The sequence below is a fragment of the Balaenoptera physalus genome (genome assembly GCF_965194825.1).
Source record: "Balaenoptera physalus genome assembly, chromosome: 8".
Classification (NCBI taxonomy): Eukaryota; Metazoa; Chordata; class Mammalia; order Artiodactyla; family Balaenopteridae; genus Balaenoptera; species Balaenoptera physalus.
In genome coordinates, this window is record NC_138887.1 from 74,373,634 (window position 1) to 74,393,168 (window position 19,535).

Consider the following 19,535-nt stretch of genomic DNA (forward strand, 5'->3'; position numbering starts at 1 on the left):
GTCCTCAAGGCTTTGCTCAGCCTTGGTGTTTATAGTCGCATCTAATGACTTGTTCCTCACTTCCCTTCTGAAAAAAGCAAACCCAAACCTTTTGCAGCAACCTGCTCCTGCTTTCCTGTCCGGGTCCGGAAATCAGGCCTCTGTTTCCTTTCTATATGCCACAGTAGGAAGGACTCGGGAAGGCTACTTCCTGACCTGACAGCTTGAAAGAGTGATGTATGGACATATCAGAGAGGGGAGGTGACCCCCAACTATAGCTCTTTGCAGGACATGGGATGATATGGCAGACCTTGCCCCAGCTGACATGTGGCTATGAAGAGGTGTAAAGTCCTGATAAGAAGGCAGTCCTTCTCTTCTTTCTGTGTAAAATAATTGCTGGTTTATCAAAACTAACCTCATGCTTGCACTACAGATACGGTTTATCTCCTGCTATTTGGAAATAACAAGAAGCAAGAAAAGTTGCCTTTATCATGTGATTCCGTACATAGCACGTGCAATTGTTTTTCCAGTCTTAGTCATAATTAGTACCTGGGGCCACGTGCCAAGTGGAAAGGGATAAGGGGGATATCCTTCCTAGCCTTCCAGGCCACCACTGTCCTTTTCCCATTTTTAAGCTGCTGTCACTGGACTCTGGCATTTCTTACCCAATTCATTTGCTTTCTGTGTTAATCATATGCAATGAAGATATGCATGGCCAACATTTAAACAGGCTGCAGATCAATTAGCGGTCTTAAGTTTATCTGATTTTTATCAAAGAAGACAGAGCTGTGGGTCGATTGTCAGAGCCTGTGTCAAGTTGACCTTTTCAGAGATGTCTACATTGCCAGTCCCCTGGGCAACTTGTTGTCCCCTGTTAGTCTCTGAATGGCAGAAGTCTGTTCTGCTCAAGCACAAAGTATACACAGATGTCTATATTACATTCTTATAGGTTTGACAGCAACTGCATGTTGTATCTATAAACTGTCCTTTAGCAGTGACACTTCCTCAATGATGATAAGCTAATTTATGCAACTAAATCTCCTTTGCGCAGAAATGAAAGCTAATTGAGTCGTTACAAAGTAATTCAGAAAGGAATACCTTGTATAAATTGGCTTACTTTATAAATCCTTCTCAAGTGGTTTTCATGCATCCTAAATGGGTCTAAGAAGCTTATCAGCCATAAGAGGTCCAGACCCAAGGAGCCAACCTTGGGGAGCTGAGGACACATCCTTAGAGCAGTAAGAAAGTGACGAAAAGGAAAGCGAACAAAACCAAAATAAGCTTTCCCAGAAAGCTGCACAACTCATTACCTGTGGTGTGGTGAACACTGTCCTGACTCATCTTCCTTTGCCCCTCCACTTTCACCGGAGCGCCATCCTCTTCATCTTCTGTAAATAAACAACATAAATGGGACACTGAAGGCTTTCCTCAGGGAGAAAGACACAGTACTCACCCCATCTTAAGAGCAAAACTAAAAGTGTGTAACACATAAATATTCCTTTTCAAAGAATGAAACCACTCAACATTCACATCCCCTTTTCAATAATCTAAAGCTGAACAAAGAAACCTCTAGCTATTTCCAAATAGCAACCTGACCAGTTGGCTTGATAAAATTTAAGGTATGTACTAACGTTTCACATATTCTGTTTTAAATATTCACAGAAACTCATCTGGAACAATCTTAAATCCAGAAAAGCCCTAAAAATGCAGTAAGATGACACCCGGTATTATACGGATTGACCACATTATACTGTGGCATGAGTACCACAGATAAAATCATGGTCCCTAAAACAACAGCAGAGCAAAGAGAAAATGTGTGATATAAAATACAGTTAACCTAGAAGTCATTTACTGAGCATCAGATACTTCATGTTTTCTCAATTGATCATCACAGGAAGATACGAGAAGCATCCTCACCCTTCAAGGTAATTCCCCCCAAATTATACTGAGGAACTACTATGTGTCATACACTACAGCAGATGTTAAGATTTCATAGGTAAACCATTTTAAATCCTCATTTTACAGAGAAATAAACTGAGACTCAAAAAGGTAAAGAAACTTCCAATGTTTGCTATTCAAACTTAGGTTTATGATTACAAAATCCATGTTCTTTATCCTGCATATATTCATATATATCTTCATATTATTTCTACACTCTCCCATCACACTCCTTTCCCAAGTTATAGGAAGAAAAATAATGAGATTAAATAAGAAGGGTTTTTAAACAGAGTCAATAGGCTAGTTAATCCTTTTACATCAAAGAAATACTTACTACATGACCACTTGCCTCACCTAAGGATTAATATACAATTTAGAAATATTTAAGGCAGGACATATGAACAAAATGGCATGTCAAGGAAAAACTGGGATCAAAAAGAATCGTAATTCCAAGGAAATCAAAAACTTTAAAGAAAAATATGCAAAAAATACAAATACAGTCATTATGACTATTAAATAATTCAACTCATGAATCTTCATTGAGCATTAACTACCTGTAAGAGAGAGAGGTTCTACCAGAAAGGCAAGGGTAGTAGGAAGCTTCTGCCTTTAGGAAGTTACAGCCTAGAGTGGACAGAAGACAGAACCTAAAGGAAAGTGGGATAAGGGGCATAAAACCTGACCTGTGAGGTACAAGGTACTGAAGGAGTGCAGAGGAGAAACCACCCAACTGGGGAAATACCATAAAGGCTCTGAGGGATGGAGAGAATCTGAATAAGGAGAGATGGGAAGGAGGAAATTTCCAGACAAGGAAAGGCATGAACAAAAGAACAAGGCATGAGCATATTCATTTTGGCTAAAGAATGTGGTTCTCTTGGGACTTCCCTGGCGGTCCAGTGGTTAAAACTTCGCCTTCCAATGCAGGGGGTGCTGGTTCGATCCCTGGTCAGAGAGCTAAGATCCCACATGCCTCACAGCCAAAAACCCAAAACATAAAAAAAAACCAGAAGCAATATTGTAATGAATTTAATAAAGACTTTAAAAATGGTCCACATCAGAAAAAAAAAATAAAGGCGGGGGCTGTTCTTGTAGAAGAAGAGCAGGATGGGAGATAATGTTAGTTAGTCATTTGGGCAAACTGTTGAAGAGCCGTGAACATCTTGCTATGGACTTCAGACTTTTACATGTTTGGTGAGGAATAAGAGTCCCCCCAAATTTCTGAGGCGAGAAAGGGCAGGACTGAAACTGCTTGAGGAACGGCTATCAGATCCCATTGTCCCAGACAGCCTAGAGGAGGGGTGTGGGGAGAGAGACCACTCCTAGTCTAGCTAAAGGGGAAGTTAGTCCTGAACTGAAGGGGCAGAGGAAATGGAATGGAGATGGTTATGAGAGGGAAAGGAACTAGAATAGACAAACTCTGCCTGATTGGATGTGGAGGGCTACGGGAAAAGAATGAGCAACCAAGGATGACTCAGGTTTTGAGCTTAGTTAACTGAGAAATGGGAACATCATTACTAAAAAGAGAATAGCCAAGATAAGCTACTCAAGGGGTTGTGTTTCTGATATGGGAGATTTAATATACTGGTGGGGCAACCCAGAGGAAATGTCCAGGGGCAACTGGAAAGCTTGGTAGACAGGTCAAGAATGCAGATGTAAATTTAGAAGTCTCATGCAGCTTTTAAAGTGGTGATTAATAAAAACCAGCATTTAAATCAAGCTTGAGAGTTACTGTACTTACAAGATAATTATAACTGTTTCAAATTTTTTTAACTCAATTCAAACAAAAGTATGAAAGCTCCAATATAAGGGACAGCTGGAAATCATTGGCACTTTATACACATTAAGTTAAACATAATATTGGCAATTTAATATAGTTCAGTCAAATAGTAAAGAATACAGAGAAGACCTAATAAAAAGTCTAATACTAAATGCTGTCTCTTTTCTCTTCAACAATTATCTCACTTATGTTAAACTTCAAGGACTAGTTATCATAAATGGGTCAATAGGGTGTTTTCATACAAATTTTAAAGGTATTAGGGACATTTACCGTCATTTAGTCCAAGCTACTCGTTTTACAAATCATTAATTTTTTTTGAGGTGAAGGAGAAAGCTTTCTTTACTTCTCATACTTTCTCTTTCCCCAGCACTCCCTCTCTTCCAATTTGGTCACAAATTCAATAGTAAGAAGTAAATTCAAAAATAGTTAAGGGCACTTGTCCTGAAGTCAAAAGCTTTAACCACATCAGTATAGAAAGCACTATTCCTGGCTCTTAAGAAGAGACTATGGGATTTAGTCTCACCACCCAAAGTCAGTGTCAAGATAACATAAAAACTATTAATAATTACAAGAATTAAGTGGGAAAAACTCCGTTTTTGGCCAAGTTGTCAATGAATTTAGAATTTATTACTAAGAATTTATTATTTTATTAAAATTTAAGTACCTATTATATGCACAATATATTCTTAAACTATCAGAATGATATTAAAAATATTTACTGTGAAGTATCCAAATTGAAATCCATGTGAGATGCTTAATAAGTATTTTAGAGGATAAGATGCTCATTAAAAACATTTCCTTTCTCCTTTTCAAACCTAGAACTGCTATCTTTAGGTCAAAGCCTTCTTTCTGTGTTTCATATATCAATTTTTCTTAACAATAGTAAAACAACCCATTTTATCTTGGGCTAACAGTACAAACAGCTTCCATATAAAAGACAACAAAATCAAATTTGGTGTGTGCTTTTTCAATCGTAGGAAGGAAAGAACTCAACCTGAATCTTGAATAGACTCTGGTACAAGGGAGATGTTCAATAAATCCTAAGTGAACAAATGGATTCCAAAATCATGAAAATAAATCCTACTACTATATTCATTTACTAACAAAGCAAACCTCTCCACATCATTCAAAAAATATATAAGGACAAGTGACCAAAATTCTAGGCAATAATCACCTTCACAATATATTAGAAACATACACATGTTGTTTTATTTAGGTTTATTATTAAACGTATTTTATTTGGGGGTTGAGGCATGATGTCATTATACGATACTAATTAATACCTCAAATAGTCAATGTGTGTGGGTTAATATATTCCATTCAACACTTTAATAACAGTAAACAAAAACAGCTCAGCTATGCAATAAAATCCATCAAACCATACAGATGGTTATAAGGTTTTCATTATGTGGTTTCCATAGCAATCATATTGCAAATCTGGAAGCTTCTTGCAAACAAGCAGCTTGTATTTACATGCCTCTCAGCTGCAGCACAAAACTCTTCAACATGTGAAGTTATTATTCCAATCACACATTGTTAGGAGAATCATCGGGAGATTTTTTTTTTTTTGATCATACAAGATGAAAATAACAATAAAGTGAACTAATTGCAGAAGATAACTCAAGCATAGTTATACGTTTACTAAACTAACCAACGAGTATTAAAAATGTTCTGATAGTCATTGAAAGGTTTTTAACATTAAACCCTGTCAAAAATATGAGACCTCCAGGAACAACCAGACCCTAGAGAATCTAAAAGCTTGAACTCTACTTTCACTCTTTTTTGGATACATATTAAGCCGTTTTACTGAGTTGAGCAAAGAGAAAAAGAATAGCAGAAAATGGAGTCTTCCCAAATTTTTTTAGAATGACTACCATTTGAGGAAATGCTTCCCGTGGGAAAAGTCAAGACCTTTCTTTTTCCCTGCTAGATTAATCAATTTAATTTACAAATTGATCCAGTTCCATAACAGATGGATTATTACCCTAAGGATCAAAGACCTGTCTAGCTGTGCAGTTTCTACAAAATGGCTATTTCTGACTTACTAACGTTCTTTTTTAAGGATAAATAACCAAAAAAAGAAAAGTGATAAGCAACTGACATGTGTAGCTGACATTGCTTGGAAAAGGCTAAAGACAATTTGTTAGCACCAAAACAGGATGTGTGATGTTCACATCATGGCTGAGGACTGATATTATCATGTCGTCCAGGGAGAAGACGACGACAACACAAGAAAATCCTTGACTCACACGATGATTACCTTTCTCACTAAACACCTTCAGAAAACAGCTCTCCTGAGTTACAATGTAATTTTAAAAAGAATAAAACACAGAATCAAAAGTTATGCTCTGAAATAAATCTTTAGGGTTTAGATTTCTACCTGCCCAGGCTTCATCGGATTATGAGACTATATATTTATCTCAAGAAACGTTAATATGTATTGCTTCAATGTTCACACTATATGCATTTATATCCATTATGTAACTAAATCCTCATAACAATTCTATGAGGTAATAATAGGAACTTTTCTCCTCTTTATGGATGCAAAAGTGACATTTACAGAGCTTGGAAAACTTGTCCAGGTTCACACAGCCAGTTAGAACAAGAGCTGGGATTTAAACTTTCACATCTGTCACTGAAGCCCCAGCTCTAAGCTATAGTGCCGTTTCCTTGATTTTCAGTTTATAGATGCAGTTTTTGCTAAAATTTCACGTGAATATTGGCTGTTTGTGGACTTGGAAAACATTTTCACATAAGTGGGTAGTTCTATCCTACCATAGCACTGTATTTGAGGTACATCTTAGGTTAAGCAATCCTTTCAGTGACGATTTAGTAACAGAATTTCACGTCTGGCTGTCCCAAACATGCATCTTCTCCTTTCTCTTCTCCACTTCTCCTTCCCCACCTTTAATGTTCTACACACTCAACTGCCCCTAAAGCCGGCACACAGTATTTGATAGTTTGTAAAGGTCTCTAATACAACTCATAATTGAAAACGGATTTATTTCTGAGGCCAGTCAGCTTTACCTTCTCACTATATTTCAATAAGGAAAACACGGCTAAATGTAGATGGTAAAGAGGAGCCTTTCTACACACAAAGAACTGAAAGAGGTTCACCTACATTTCAGAACAACAGGCTATCCTGCACATTTCATCAAGGGTTCAGGCTCTAGGGAGTTGCAAGCAAGATGCCCCTGAGTAGGAGGAGATGGAACAGATGGGATGGGGAACTGAAGACACCACCAGCTAGTCCTAGCGGTAAGATGAAAAAGAGGGAGAAACAGGAAGGATTTATACAAATGGCACCTCACCCCCTCTTCTCTCTCAACACCTGGGGCAAGCTCTGAAGCTGGTGGAAGGGTTAGAGAAATGGAAGAGTAAAGTCAAAGGGATATGGGTGAGGGAATTCAAAATTATGACAATGAAGAAAAGTGAGTTCCTTAAGGGCCTATAAATCCTGGACTACTGGGAACTTAAAATAGGGCACTTCTAAAGGTTTCTTCTATCTATTTAATAGCCTGACATATAGTTTATAGCAATAAAAGATATATTTTTATAAAGATATAAGCATGCGCCTTTTAGTATTATGCTAACTTCAAAATGAAAAGAAAGATAAAGATGCCTGAAATGGCAGTCATGTTTACTCTCCTGGAAATTAGGCAAACTGAGTCCTATTGTTAAAGGTCTAGCTGCTCATGCAACCTCGACACTGTTTCTAATTCTCAGTGGCTTCTCTGTAAAGCAGAAAGAATAATGTCTATCCCATAGCACTTTGAACAGGATTTGGAGAGGACAATGAGATAATCAGATTTCTCAGGGGAAAAAAAAAAGCACAATTAGCATGCAGTATCAGGTTCACTACCTGAGGAGCTCGGTGTTTTTGCAACAACTTATTAATTTAGCAACCGAGAAGGTTAATGTGATATAAAAGGCAATAAAATAAGCAGAAGTTGTTCAATCATACAATCTAATTTTCAACCTGGATATTCTATTCTTATAGGGTTTAATATGAAAAGGTTATCACTGCAAAAAGAAATGCCTTTAGAGCACAGTGAATTTCTGTACTATAATATTAAAATCCATAATTTATACACAAACATGAAAATGCAAAAATAATGATTTTTCACAGACATTAAACTTGTTAACATCATGGTTGGGATGTTGGGAAAAAACTCAAATTCAAGCAAGGATCTCATTTGACAGAATTGGGAGAAATCTTAGAAGGGAAAGACACCTTAGCTATCATCCAGTTCAACTTCCTTCTTTCATTAAAGGGGAACTGAACTGGGGTGTTGAATGACTGGACCAAGGTCATGGCACTTCCACCCTGCTCTTCTCTCCCTGCACTGCCTTCTATGCAACATGCACTGCAGACATTTCTGCTGCTCTAGATGTACTTCCCTATTCAGCAGCAGGAGCAGTCTTACGTATACTTGATCATCTACAGGCAACGATGGCAGGCAAAGAAAGCACATAGGTTAAAAATAAGGTTTTACTAGGCCAGATTCCAACAGTCAGAAGCAACTGTGAGTCTGCAAATGATCCCACTCCTAAAGAATACTAGACATGGGGAAATTATGAAATGTGACTCCGCCTTGTCCCCGTGTATTCTAGTCAGTGTGTGCTATGATACGACATTCTTCTATTTCACAAAGCTCAAATTCTCAGCTTTTTAATTAAAGTGTATAATAAATTCTGTAATATTAAAATTTACATCCAAGTTAAATTATTTCTCAGTTATAGTAACCTCTACCTGGCTCTGGATTTCTGGTACAATTGTACTTTGCTACGTGTAAGTTCTTTTTTTAAATTTAAATTAAACTTTTTTCTTATTATTCTTGTTACAAAAGCAGTATCTGTTCATTGCTGGAAGCCAGAAAATAGAGATAAGCAAAAAAGAAAAAAAATTTTAAGTCACAGAAGACCTATCCATGAACACTATTAACATCTCCTTCTAGACAACCCTTATTCAGCTTCTGGTTTTTCTTTATTCTCATTTTTAATAAGAATATCCCAAATGTATATGTATTTCATTATAAACTATTTTGAATCCATCCCATTTTTAGAAAGTAAAATATTTCATCTTAACTTAGATTTTGGTTTAAGTTTCATTCTGTAAAAAATACTATCTAATATACATAAGTTGGTGATAAGATCATTTAATTGTAACACGGCTGTTTTATAAGGAACTGTTTACCGTAGCCTTAGGAAAAAGGCAGATCTACGAATGCAGAGCTCATTTGTTACAGGCTTTGGCTCTGTTTCCAATGCCTGCTTATGCAAATACACTCATCCCCCTCACGTGCGGTGCACCTTAACCTCATTTTCAAGAGTCCAAGAAAGAAAAATCACAGGCCCCTAAGAGGAACCATCACCCATTTGACTTACTGGTTCTATAATCCCTTATACCAGCAGTGGTTTCCAAGACCCTTTCGGGGCATAGAGGGTCTATGAGGTCAAAACTATTTTCATAATAAAATTAAGATATTTGCCTTTTTCATTGTGCTAACATTTGCACTGATGCTGCAGAGCAATGACGGATAAACTACTGACACCTCAGCGTAAACCAACACGGTGGCACCAAACTGTCACTGTATTCTTCACTGCTCTGCAGTAGCATTAAAACAAACAAGCCAGTTTCACCTAAGAGTGTCCTTGATGACAAATTATTATTTTCATTTAATCAACCTTGAATACCTGTCTCTTTAATATTCTGTGAGACAAAATCAGAAGAATGCATAAAGCATAGCCGTTGCAGCTCCCGGTGTGTGGGAGATTGAGTGGTAAACTGAACTAGCTGCTTTTTTCATGGAACACCATTTTTACTTGAAAGAATGACTGACAAACTATGGTTACTCAGACTTAAGAATCTGGCAGACATTTTCTCAAAAATGAATTAAGTGAACTTGTTATTTTAACAAAAACAGCTGACATTTATTGCCCATGATAAAATTTGAGCTTTCAAGCAAAAATTAGAATTTTAGAAATTTATATCTTAGGATATAAGCTTGATAACTCCTCAGCATTTAAGGATTTTTCTAATGAGATCAGTGGTGATACTAATGAATGTGGTGTTTTAATTGTACCATAACTGTGTCAATATTTGGAAGTTCTGCATAATGTAATGAACCAATATTTTCCAACTGACCAATGCATGATGTTACAAAAGCATGCATGGGTAAAAGATCCATTCAAAGTACAAGATGGTCCCCTGAATTTTGCTGTAATACTGTATGGAAAGTTCATTGATATGGTTTTGGATTCCACATTGCAACTAGCCTTTAACTAACACTTGTCAAGTTTGGGTACAGTATCAAAGAAGAATATCCACCATTACCTGCAAGGATTATTAAAATACTTCCTTTTCCTATTAGTACATATCTGTATGAGGCTAGATTTTCTTCACATGCTGACTGTACTTAAATTAAACAACATATAACAACAGAGTAAAGGCAGAAGCAGATATGAGAGTCTAAATGTCTCCTATTAAGATACACATTCAAAAGATCTGCAAATATGTAAACCATGCTACTCCTCACTCATATTTTGGGAAAATATACCTATTTTTCCCAAAAAAATGTTATTTATGTTCACATGTAGTGGGTTTATCATTGTGACTTTTAAATAAATATTTCTCAATTTTAACTTCTAACAAACACACTAAATATTAAGAGGTATAACCCACATAAACAAAAGAGTCCTCAATAATTGGGAGTCTTCAATAATTCTTAAGATTGAAAAGGGCTCCTGACTGCAGAGGGCCTGGGTTCGATCCCTGGTCAGGGAACTAAGATGCCACAGGCTGTGCGGGAGAGCCAAAAAACAAAAAAACCCACCATCACAACAAGCAAACAAACAAACAAAAAACGCAAACAAACAGAAAAGGCCTCCTGGGATTAAAAAGTGTGAGAATTGCTGCCCTGTACTTTCTAGGGTGGTTTTAATTAAAAATCTAAATATTGTTGATCCACAACATGAAAAAACTGATATCTTGCTAACCCAGAACACTGTTTGGTAATTATTTTATACTCCCGAAGCACACAATCTGAGGATTGAATCAAATTACTGTTGACTCATATTGAGCTGTTGACCAAAATCCCGTGTTCTTCCCATTTTCTGTGGGGCAAAGTCTTTCTTTTCTCATACTTGGGCAACTAGATTTTTGGGACAAGTGTGATATTCTATCATACTTCATCCTGTTAGATTTGAGCCACGATTTTGGTCTATTGAGAGCATAGCCTGTATATATCTACCCAAGGCATTCATGAACATGACAGTATGACAATGCTGAGAATTAAGCCCTAAGGTGATCACAAAATCAACTGGTCAACACCCTTTGGGCACTGCTGTATAGTCAGTTATCCAATGGTCTTTATATCTATAAATATTTCATAAGAATTCTGGCCAAATGCCTCACTAAAGGTATTGTCTTTGTTATATGTCTATCATTTCCTTGAACCCATGTTGGGTTCTACTCTAGAATCATTATTTCATCTTCTTTATGACATAAAAGACTCTCTCGGACACCTTATTTTAGTCGTTTCTCTGGAGTCCGCTTCAAAGTCTTATCTGGGTCAGAAGACAAATTAAATTCTACTCATCCTGAAGACAGGGCTCAAATGTCCCCCAACTTAGGATGCTTTTCCCAAATCCCTCCAGGCAGCTGGCCACTCCCCCCTTTCTGCTCTCACAGCCTTAGTTAGTACAGAGTATTATAAATATTTGTCTACTAGTCTACTTGCCTCCAAGTGTGAACACCCCAAGGGTATATTTACATTACAACAGCCTAACATGGGGGGGGCGGCTAGAACAAAAAACTGTTTTCCATGAAAATTTGTTGAATAAAAACTAAACGGATTTGGGTTAGCTGGGTATTCTATTAGAATCTCTTTGCCCATCCTGGGCTTCTGTTACCTCTTACCAATCTTATCAGTTGGAGGATAATTCTTGACAGAAGGGAGCAAATAAAATAAAAACTAAATTGTTTTCTTTGAATTATTGCCCCTAATAATTTCAAAAACAAACAAAACCAGATAGCAATTATATACCTTTTGTTGTCTTTAGCATAATTTATAAATTTCATCTATTTTCATATTTTCTTTGGTTATTTGGCCATTTCAATGGTTAATATATATCTCTTTAAAAGTTACATTCATTGGATAGATTCTAGCACAATGATATATTTTAGTTTCTCTCCCTTTTTTTTCCCCATTGAGATCCTTTGATATTAAATGGTATTTTAAAACACTTGTCTTTAATACCATACATTGTGCCTATTTTTTCTCCGAGTTTTCTGAAATCTGCCTTCCTAAAGTCTAGGCAAACATGTCTGGCGGAGGCCAGTTTTTTTCCTCACTGGCTATGATGGATTCTAAGATGACAACTGCTTTTGTCTAATTTTTTCCACAATTAAATCTGGGTATAGCAGCAGTTTCCCTATTTATTTCCTATGTCCTTCAGTCTCACTCATTTTTTAATATGCTACTTCCACACTTAAACTATATCAAATAGTAGAAAGAAAAAGAGGCAATGGTAATGACTGTTTATTGCTTTTCTACCCTCTCCATATTCTCAGTGTCAGTTACTCTTAGTTGAATATTCCTTGTTGCTAAATACTAAAAAAAACCCTAACTATCCTGATCCCTGGCTCTGTGTGTCCCAGACATAAGAAGCTGAGAGGGTGGGAAGAGAGTCACTCTCAATCCCCCCGTCCTTTGTCTTCAAATATCACTTGCCTTTTAAACTTCTAAATATAGGCATACTTCACTAAATAATACTAAATAATCATATAATTAATAAAATCAATCATAATGGAATCAGAAATTAATCCCATATTAATCCCAAAAGATACAATGGAACTACAGAAATGCAAATAAAGTTCATATTCCTGAAGTTCACATTATCTTCTTTCACCAGCTGTATAAACTTAGGCAAGCTAATTAAACTCTCTGAGCCTCAATTTTCAATCTGGAAAACAGAAATACAAAATCTACTTTAGATAATTATTGTGAGAATGAAAAAGTTGAATGCCCAGTGCATAGAAGATTTTTAACAACAGTGATTGTCATGATAATCTAAGAATGTACTGTGTACCAAGCACCATGCTAGCCATGACACTATACAAAGAAATCTTACTCAATCCTCAAAACCCTGTGAGGAAGGTATTGCTGTTATTCCCATTTTCAGATGAAGAAACACAGGCATAGAAACATTTAAGTAACTTGCTCAGCATAACACAGCTATAAGAAGTAGTGTCAGGATTTGAATCCAGGCAGTCTTCCTCCAGAGCCCAAGTTCAGAAGCACTACACTTTTTCTTCTCATTCAATGTAAGACCTTGTTGCATAGATCACTTATTTGTTAATTAAACAGCACTTTAACATATTGCCATAACATTCAACTTATGAGAAAGTTAATATTCACGATGTCATATAGACATATATTCTTACTTTTAACACTCTTCAATGACAAAATAACTTGGCTAACTCTGACAGTCTTAAAAAAAAAAAATAGTTCCCTTGAAAAATAGTGTACACTGCTGAAAAAGAGGAGAAGAGTCAAGTTTGTAATGGCCACAGAAAGTGAAAAGCTTGGCTTTTGCCCCCTCCATCTTTCTTTCAGTTGGAAGGCAGCTTGAAAATGGAAAAATCATCTCCCATCACCTACCTCCCTCTCAGAGACTGAATATGATGAGAAAACAGAATAAGGCCAAGCCCTGAAGCAAGCAGAGCCGAGAGCAGCTTCTGTCCTAGCCAGGAGCCCAAGAAGATTGATTAATCCTGAATAAAATAGCTATAGTTCCTCACTAGATCTGACTGCGATAAGACATGAAAAATGCAGCAAATTAAAAACACTTTACATAGTACAAAAGAATGGCATTCTCAAAATACAAATTTCCATGTACCTATGAGGCACTATATATAGACTTTCAGAATTATGTTTTTAAAGCATTTTCAATTCTAAGGTGAGAGGTATTTTTTTGACACACAAATTTATGATAAAATATGTTACAGGGCCTAGAAAATGAGAGATCTTCTAAAACTAGAATATTTCTATAGAGAGGAGTTGCCAAAAGAAGCAAGGTAGAACCTGTAGGGGAAAGAAGGGGAGGTTAGCCACACAAAGTTCATCTGATGGAGCTCTTGATGTTCATTCCTGCAAAACAGTACTTGATGTTCTTCAAAGTACATAAGAATAAAAATTTGAGCTTAAAAAAACAACACACTTGCTGTTTTGGGCCCCTAAAGGTATGGATGAACTCTCATTTGCAAAGTGTCTCTTATTGAGATTGCAAACATAAGGCCAACATAAACAATAGGTCTGCTCTTGTATATAAGAGCCAGGGTATTTTTAATGTACATGGTGGACAAACCAGATTTTACTTTTTTAAGGTCTCACACAACAGCGTCCCAGGGTAGCAGATGGAATCACCTTATCCATTCTGGAAAGACAAATCCCTGTCACCTTAGGAGCCTAGAGTCCAGGCAGTGTCTGTGCTCCAAGACTAATAACCCCTAGCCTATTTCCCAGTGTGACAAAGTATTCTTGTTTTCTCATCCCCAATCCACAACTACTCAGATATTTCTTTAAAGTTAAATATGACATTTTACAAACTTTTCCTGACAATTTTTAGTTAAGACTGATGTTATGCTATAATTGTATATAGTAAGAATGCAATTTAGGGTTTATTTCTATCTAATTAAAAAACACAATCAAACACGTAAATTTAATGGCATGCCCATCTATAGTACCTATAGGGGCATTCAATGTCTATTTGTCCTTCCTTAGAGTAAATCACTGATTTAAAGAGAATACATGAAATGACAGGTGAACCTTCCGGAATGGTCTAATTAGGAGAATAATGTTAACTATCTGAATGTAGTTTAACTGAATGACTTATTTATACCTACTCTAACTAAATAAAAGTAATTCTTGACCAGCTATTATAGAATTCAGGTAGTTATAAACAGTTTTATCATATGATCTTCCCCTAGCTTAGAAAATAATTTCTGAATTTAAAAAACTCAAGAAGAAAAATTATCTCAATATAGTTCACTTCAGTGAAGAAATACAATACACTACTTGGCACGTGTCCACAGGAAAAGTCTGGCTCCCAGATGCTTCTTGCCAGGCCACAGTGGATTCAACAATGTTTAAACAACTGACAATGTGCACTCATAGCACTGATGACACAGTGACCAAAAATTCAGCAAGAGGCTGTCTCATGGGTATATTCATATATTGAAAAGTAATATCAAAACAAAACAAATCGTAGACACACATCACAAACGTGAAAGATTCAACTCAATTCAGTTAGGGTTTTTAAAAATATATGTCACTAAAATTACATAAAAATTTACTAATAAGACTTTTTATGCCACTGCAAGAAACATAAATAAACATACCGATTTTTTTCATTGTATTAGTGTTCTCGAAAATGAGGAATATAAACTCTAATTTGCTTCCTATATCAAAAGTCCAACAACTCTTTCCAGCAATCAATTAGCTGTTTCCAAAGCTTATTCATTATAATCACACAATTTATATTAATATCCATGATTTCCTAAAGCTATGCCTGTTGATAACAACTGTTTCTATTAGTTTGTACCAAATGAAATTCCCAATAATTTACCACTTCTGATCTCCAAAAACAATAACTTTATAGGATTCAAGGGTAAAATAAAACTTCAAAATTTTGACACCGAAGTGGTAGCCCAATTTTCTTAGATACATAACATCTATGGTCTTTATAACTGGCCCACAAGTGTATAATTTACTGGAATGATACACTTTGTAACCAGGAAGGTTCTGAGTAAAATCTACATCCTACTGTAGCACATTCAAGCATAAACAAAATTCTGTTAATATTTAATATGAAATCAGCTGTCACAAATGTAGCCAACAGTGAAAAAGCCATGATACAAACAAAATTACTTTGTGTGATTCTCCCTATTTCCAGATGACAAGTTTCTGTGAGGTGATATCCTCTCTCTTAGTAACAAACAACTTCTGTCACATAATGTTTATGTCACGTAAGTTTTGCAAATCAATAGTGCAAAAACTGGTTTGACTTTCTGGGAGAGAAAATGATTGATCGGCATAGGAATAAAATACATTATTTAAATTAGAAGGACTTCATTTGATTGGAATGCCAGCTCCATTTTTAAGACATACTCTCATATAACCAAGTTAACCTCATCTGACATGACCTCAAATGCAAATATGTATTATTGTTAGCTTGTAAAACCAAAGTATACATTTGGATCTGGATAGATCTCTACTTTGAGTAATTCTCTACATATACAAATGTCATTTTTTCCCTAAATAGGAATAGGATCATTTACTTCATAAATTCAGCAGCCATTTAAGATCTCTTCTGTCATAAATTCAACAAAATTTCTTGTCAAGAAGTAATTAATATTGAGTATAAAGCCCATTAGTACTCAGAAGACAGGATATTAGACTCCCAGCATGGAATCTTGCCTATAGTATATACTCAAATTTTTGTTTATTTGACTTGAATTAGTTTATAAATCAAACACTTAAAATTAAGCTAAGTCTCTACTGCAGTGGTTTTGTAGTAACTGATTACTTATAACTAGGAATTCAACTTTAACAATATGGTCAACCAGGCTGAAACAGACCTGTCTCTCCCCACTTACTCAAAGGGGAATACTGGCCATTTACAGGGTGAGGTTGAGGCTGGAGGTTTAACATCTTCACAGATACAGGAGACATGGCCTTGGGCCCATGAGAAGCAAGGAGCTGGAAGCAAGAGCCCCACCAGCCTAGGGAAGCCACAAGGAAGCTTTTTGTCTTCCCAGCGCTCTGGATGGTGGTGGTCAGAGGGGGAGGGGAAGGGTTTCCTGTGAGAAATCAAAACCCCATGCCTGTACAACGTGAGATCCAAATATATACTATCCTCAAGTGGTATGTTCAAGCCAAGAAATTTAACATAAAAATTGTGAAACTCCTGGGGCTCTGGCAGAAGCAAATGCAAAACCATTGTGGAGGAGCATTTCCAGAACCCAGGGCACACAGCACTCCTGCAGGGGCAGGAAGAAAATCTGATAAACTCGCAATACTTGGAGCTAGCAGAAGAGACGCCCAAGTAAACAGGCAATCCCGGTGTTGCCAGCTCTAATACAAGTCAACACAGAGTGCTGTGAGAGCACAGAGGAGAGCTAAGAAATTAAGGAAAAGTTCAAGGAAAAGTAAATCTTTATTTTCCTAGCACTGCTAAGCTAGAGTTGTGTTCAAAACACAAATTGCACTGGTCTGGTTCCTTTGCTTTCACCCAGTGAAGGATTGATCCCACGTGAATATTTTCTGGGGCTTTGGACCATCTGGTTTTTAATGTCTCAAGCAATGGGGTTTCTTCCACCATTTCCTTTGGAAAGTCTTTTTTTGTTGTTGTTGGGGGAAAAAAAAAAAAGAAATAGGTTTAAATGCTGAGGGGACTTGGCAGTTGTTGTTAAAAGTCTTTCTTGTTAACTCTTTCTTAAATCCTTTCATGAATATAAATTCCCCTCTTTCCCCATGACATGAATATGTTATAATCTGGCCTCTTCCAAATATACCAAGTTACCTCATCTAAACGTTTTTTTAAGGGTCTTCGTTTAAGGTCTCCCTGACCTTAATCATTTTACTTTCATCTTCAGAATGCTCTTTAGGTGGTGTTCAGAACCACATTTTGCTCATTGAGTATGGGTAGCACTGAATGAAGGGGTCTTTTCAGATATCTCATCTACTGGCATAGACTTGGCTTTGATCTTTGTTTCTCATCAGGCTCTTTTTAGTCTCCAATTACTTTTCAAAACTATTCCTTATTGAGTATTTGTTATATTTTATATTTCTATTTAACAAACTCTGAGTTATATTGGTCAACCCTGCATTCCCCAGTGCCTAGCACAGTGCCTGACATATAATAGCTGTCTAATAAATATCTGCCGCATGAATAATTAATACTAATTGTTGCATGAATAATGAATTGCTTACATAAAAGTTGGGGTTTTTTCTTTTTTCTCATTTCATGTTGCATTTGCTTCACCCTTTTCAGTTCATTTATTAAAAATTTAAATGATTGCTTCAGAATACCTTCAAATTAATGTTGGGCTCTCAGGAAATATTAAATAAACAACTAGGCTCAAAATGCACATATTTTAAAGTGCCTACACATGTATATCTACATGTTTGGGGGTTACTGTCTCTTACAGTTATGTCTTAAGCAATATAGGGAGAGATTATATTTTATTATGAGTATAGATGACCTTCACCTTGACCCACTTAATCAAGCTAGGTTTCCAGGAAGAACTTAGACGTAAGGTAATTTGTGAAAGAAAACATAGGCTGCCCAGGGAGGTGAAATGAGGTTATCTGGTGTATGACAGAGCGTAATAGGCAATGTGAAATCGGGAGCAGGACATGTAAACAGTGGGCTGAGCAAAGGAGCTCGCTTAATTGAAGGAAAGGGTGTGGAGTGGAGAAGGAAACAAAGGGATAATGTAAGTCACAGCTGGGACTGGGAGTGAGCAAGCTGAATCTTGACCACAGCCTTCCTCTGTCCTAGACCCTCCAGTGACTCCTCCAATGCCCACTGAATCCAAGTAGTGGCTTGAAAGAGCATTTTTAAACACTTTCCCCAAGCATCTATCTAATCATTAATTCTTAACCTTTGTTTCACTGTCCTTTAAGCTGCTTGTGCAACTTTCCAGATCTGAGTTTATTTTTAAACATGAAGCTCATTATTTTCTTACCAGTTACTTTAAGTCCTCTGGTTTTTGTCCTTGCGATGTCAGCTTTTAAAAAATCATAGTTCTGATCCTGTGCTCTTTAGACCTACTCTACCTGTGGTCATTAATGAATGAGTGGAAGCAAAGGAGAATGTCATTTCCTGGGAAATGTCTTGCTTAAGATGACTAACCTACCATAGGGAACTGGTAACTCAAGTGGGTCCTGTTGCTCACAGTAGATGATCTATCTTTAATGGCACAGAAGACTGATGATATTAGACCTTTTCATCACTCAATGCATTACATTTCACAAGTTTATTTACTTGAGATTATGCTCACTGGAAAAGTAATGTTAGATTTTAATGAGGTTTTGGAAGATCAGTCATACTTCAATACACCACTGATAGTATTCTGTTTAGTACAATCATTCTTTTAGGATTCTGTAGTAATTGGTATTATTAGGAAAAGAATCATCATAGAGAAAGGATTTCTCTGACTTTAACTAACAGGGCCCTCTAGCTAAAGACTACATTATTCAGGTATTATTTATTGGCTTCGTATGAGGAAGGCACTTGTCTAAGTAATCTGGGGGTGCCAAGAAACACGAGGTTTGATCCCTGCCCTTGAGGAGCTTGTAAATATAATGAAGATAAGTTATAATGATCCATCCATTTGTTTGTTTGCTGAATAACTAATCCCATGAAAAGTAAAATATGAATATCAGATTTACAGAACAGTAGATAGCAATATAAAAAATGCCATCAAGCTGTGTGTCATTAATTTTCAAATATATGGTGCTATAGAAGTTCAGAGAAGCAGAGGTCACTTCATGCTGAGATGGGCAGAAGAGGCTTTCTGGGGAGATGGGATCTGATGTGGGCCTGGAAAGTGGGAAGGAACTGGTTAGAAACTGAACTGAGAACACTCCATAGAGATGGAGTATATGAACAAAAATGTGAGGCTGGAAAAGTAGCGGATGTTTGGGGAGAATGAAGAGTAAAAGTCAGTTTGTTGAAATTGGAGAGTTGGTGCAGTGTAATAGGGACTGAACTAGAATGTTTCAGTCAGCATGTAGAAGACCTTTGATGCCAAAGTATGGTGTTTGGTCTT

At 36.6% G+C, this 19,535-nt stretch overlaps 1 protein-coding gene and 1 long non-coding RNA gene across 12 annotated transcripts in view; one reads left to right on the forward strand and one right to left on the reverse strand.

Annotated features, from left to right (window-relative positions):
• The window catches only part of LOC309665572, a 121,871-nt gene that overhangs the window by 47,771 nt on the left and 54,565 nt on the right, over positions 1 to 19,535 (forward strand). For 6 of the 9 annotated variants that reach the window (XR_014266501.1, XR_014266502.1, XR_014266503.1 and 3 more), the window contains exon 3: positions 1,642 to 1,904. This is a non-coding gene — a long non-coding RNA (uncharacterized lncRNA). The other 3 variants (XR_014266505.1, XR_014266506.1, XR_014266508.1) reach the window with 3 other exon arrangements.
• The window catches only part of SKAP2 (src kinase associated phosphoprotein 2), a 192,082-nt gene that overhangs the window by 21,402 nt on the left and 151,145 nt on the right, over positions 1 to 19,535 (reverse strand). For all 3 annotated transcript variants that reach the window (XM_082472055.1, XM_082472054.1, XM_082472053.1), the window contains one exon: positions 1,290 to 1,367. In XM_082472055.1, coding sequence (XP_082328181.1) covers positions 1,290 to 1,367 — 78 coding nt within the window. The remainder of the gene's footprint in view (positions 1 to 1,289; positions 1,368 to 19,535) is intronic.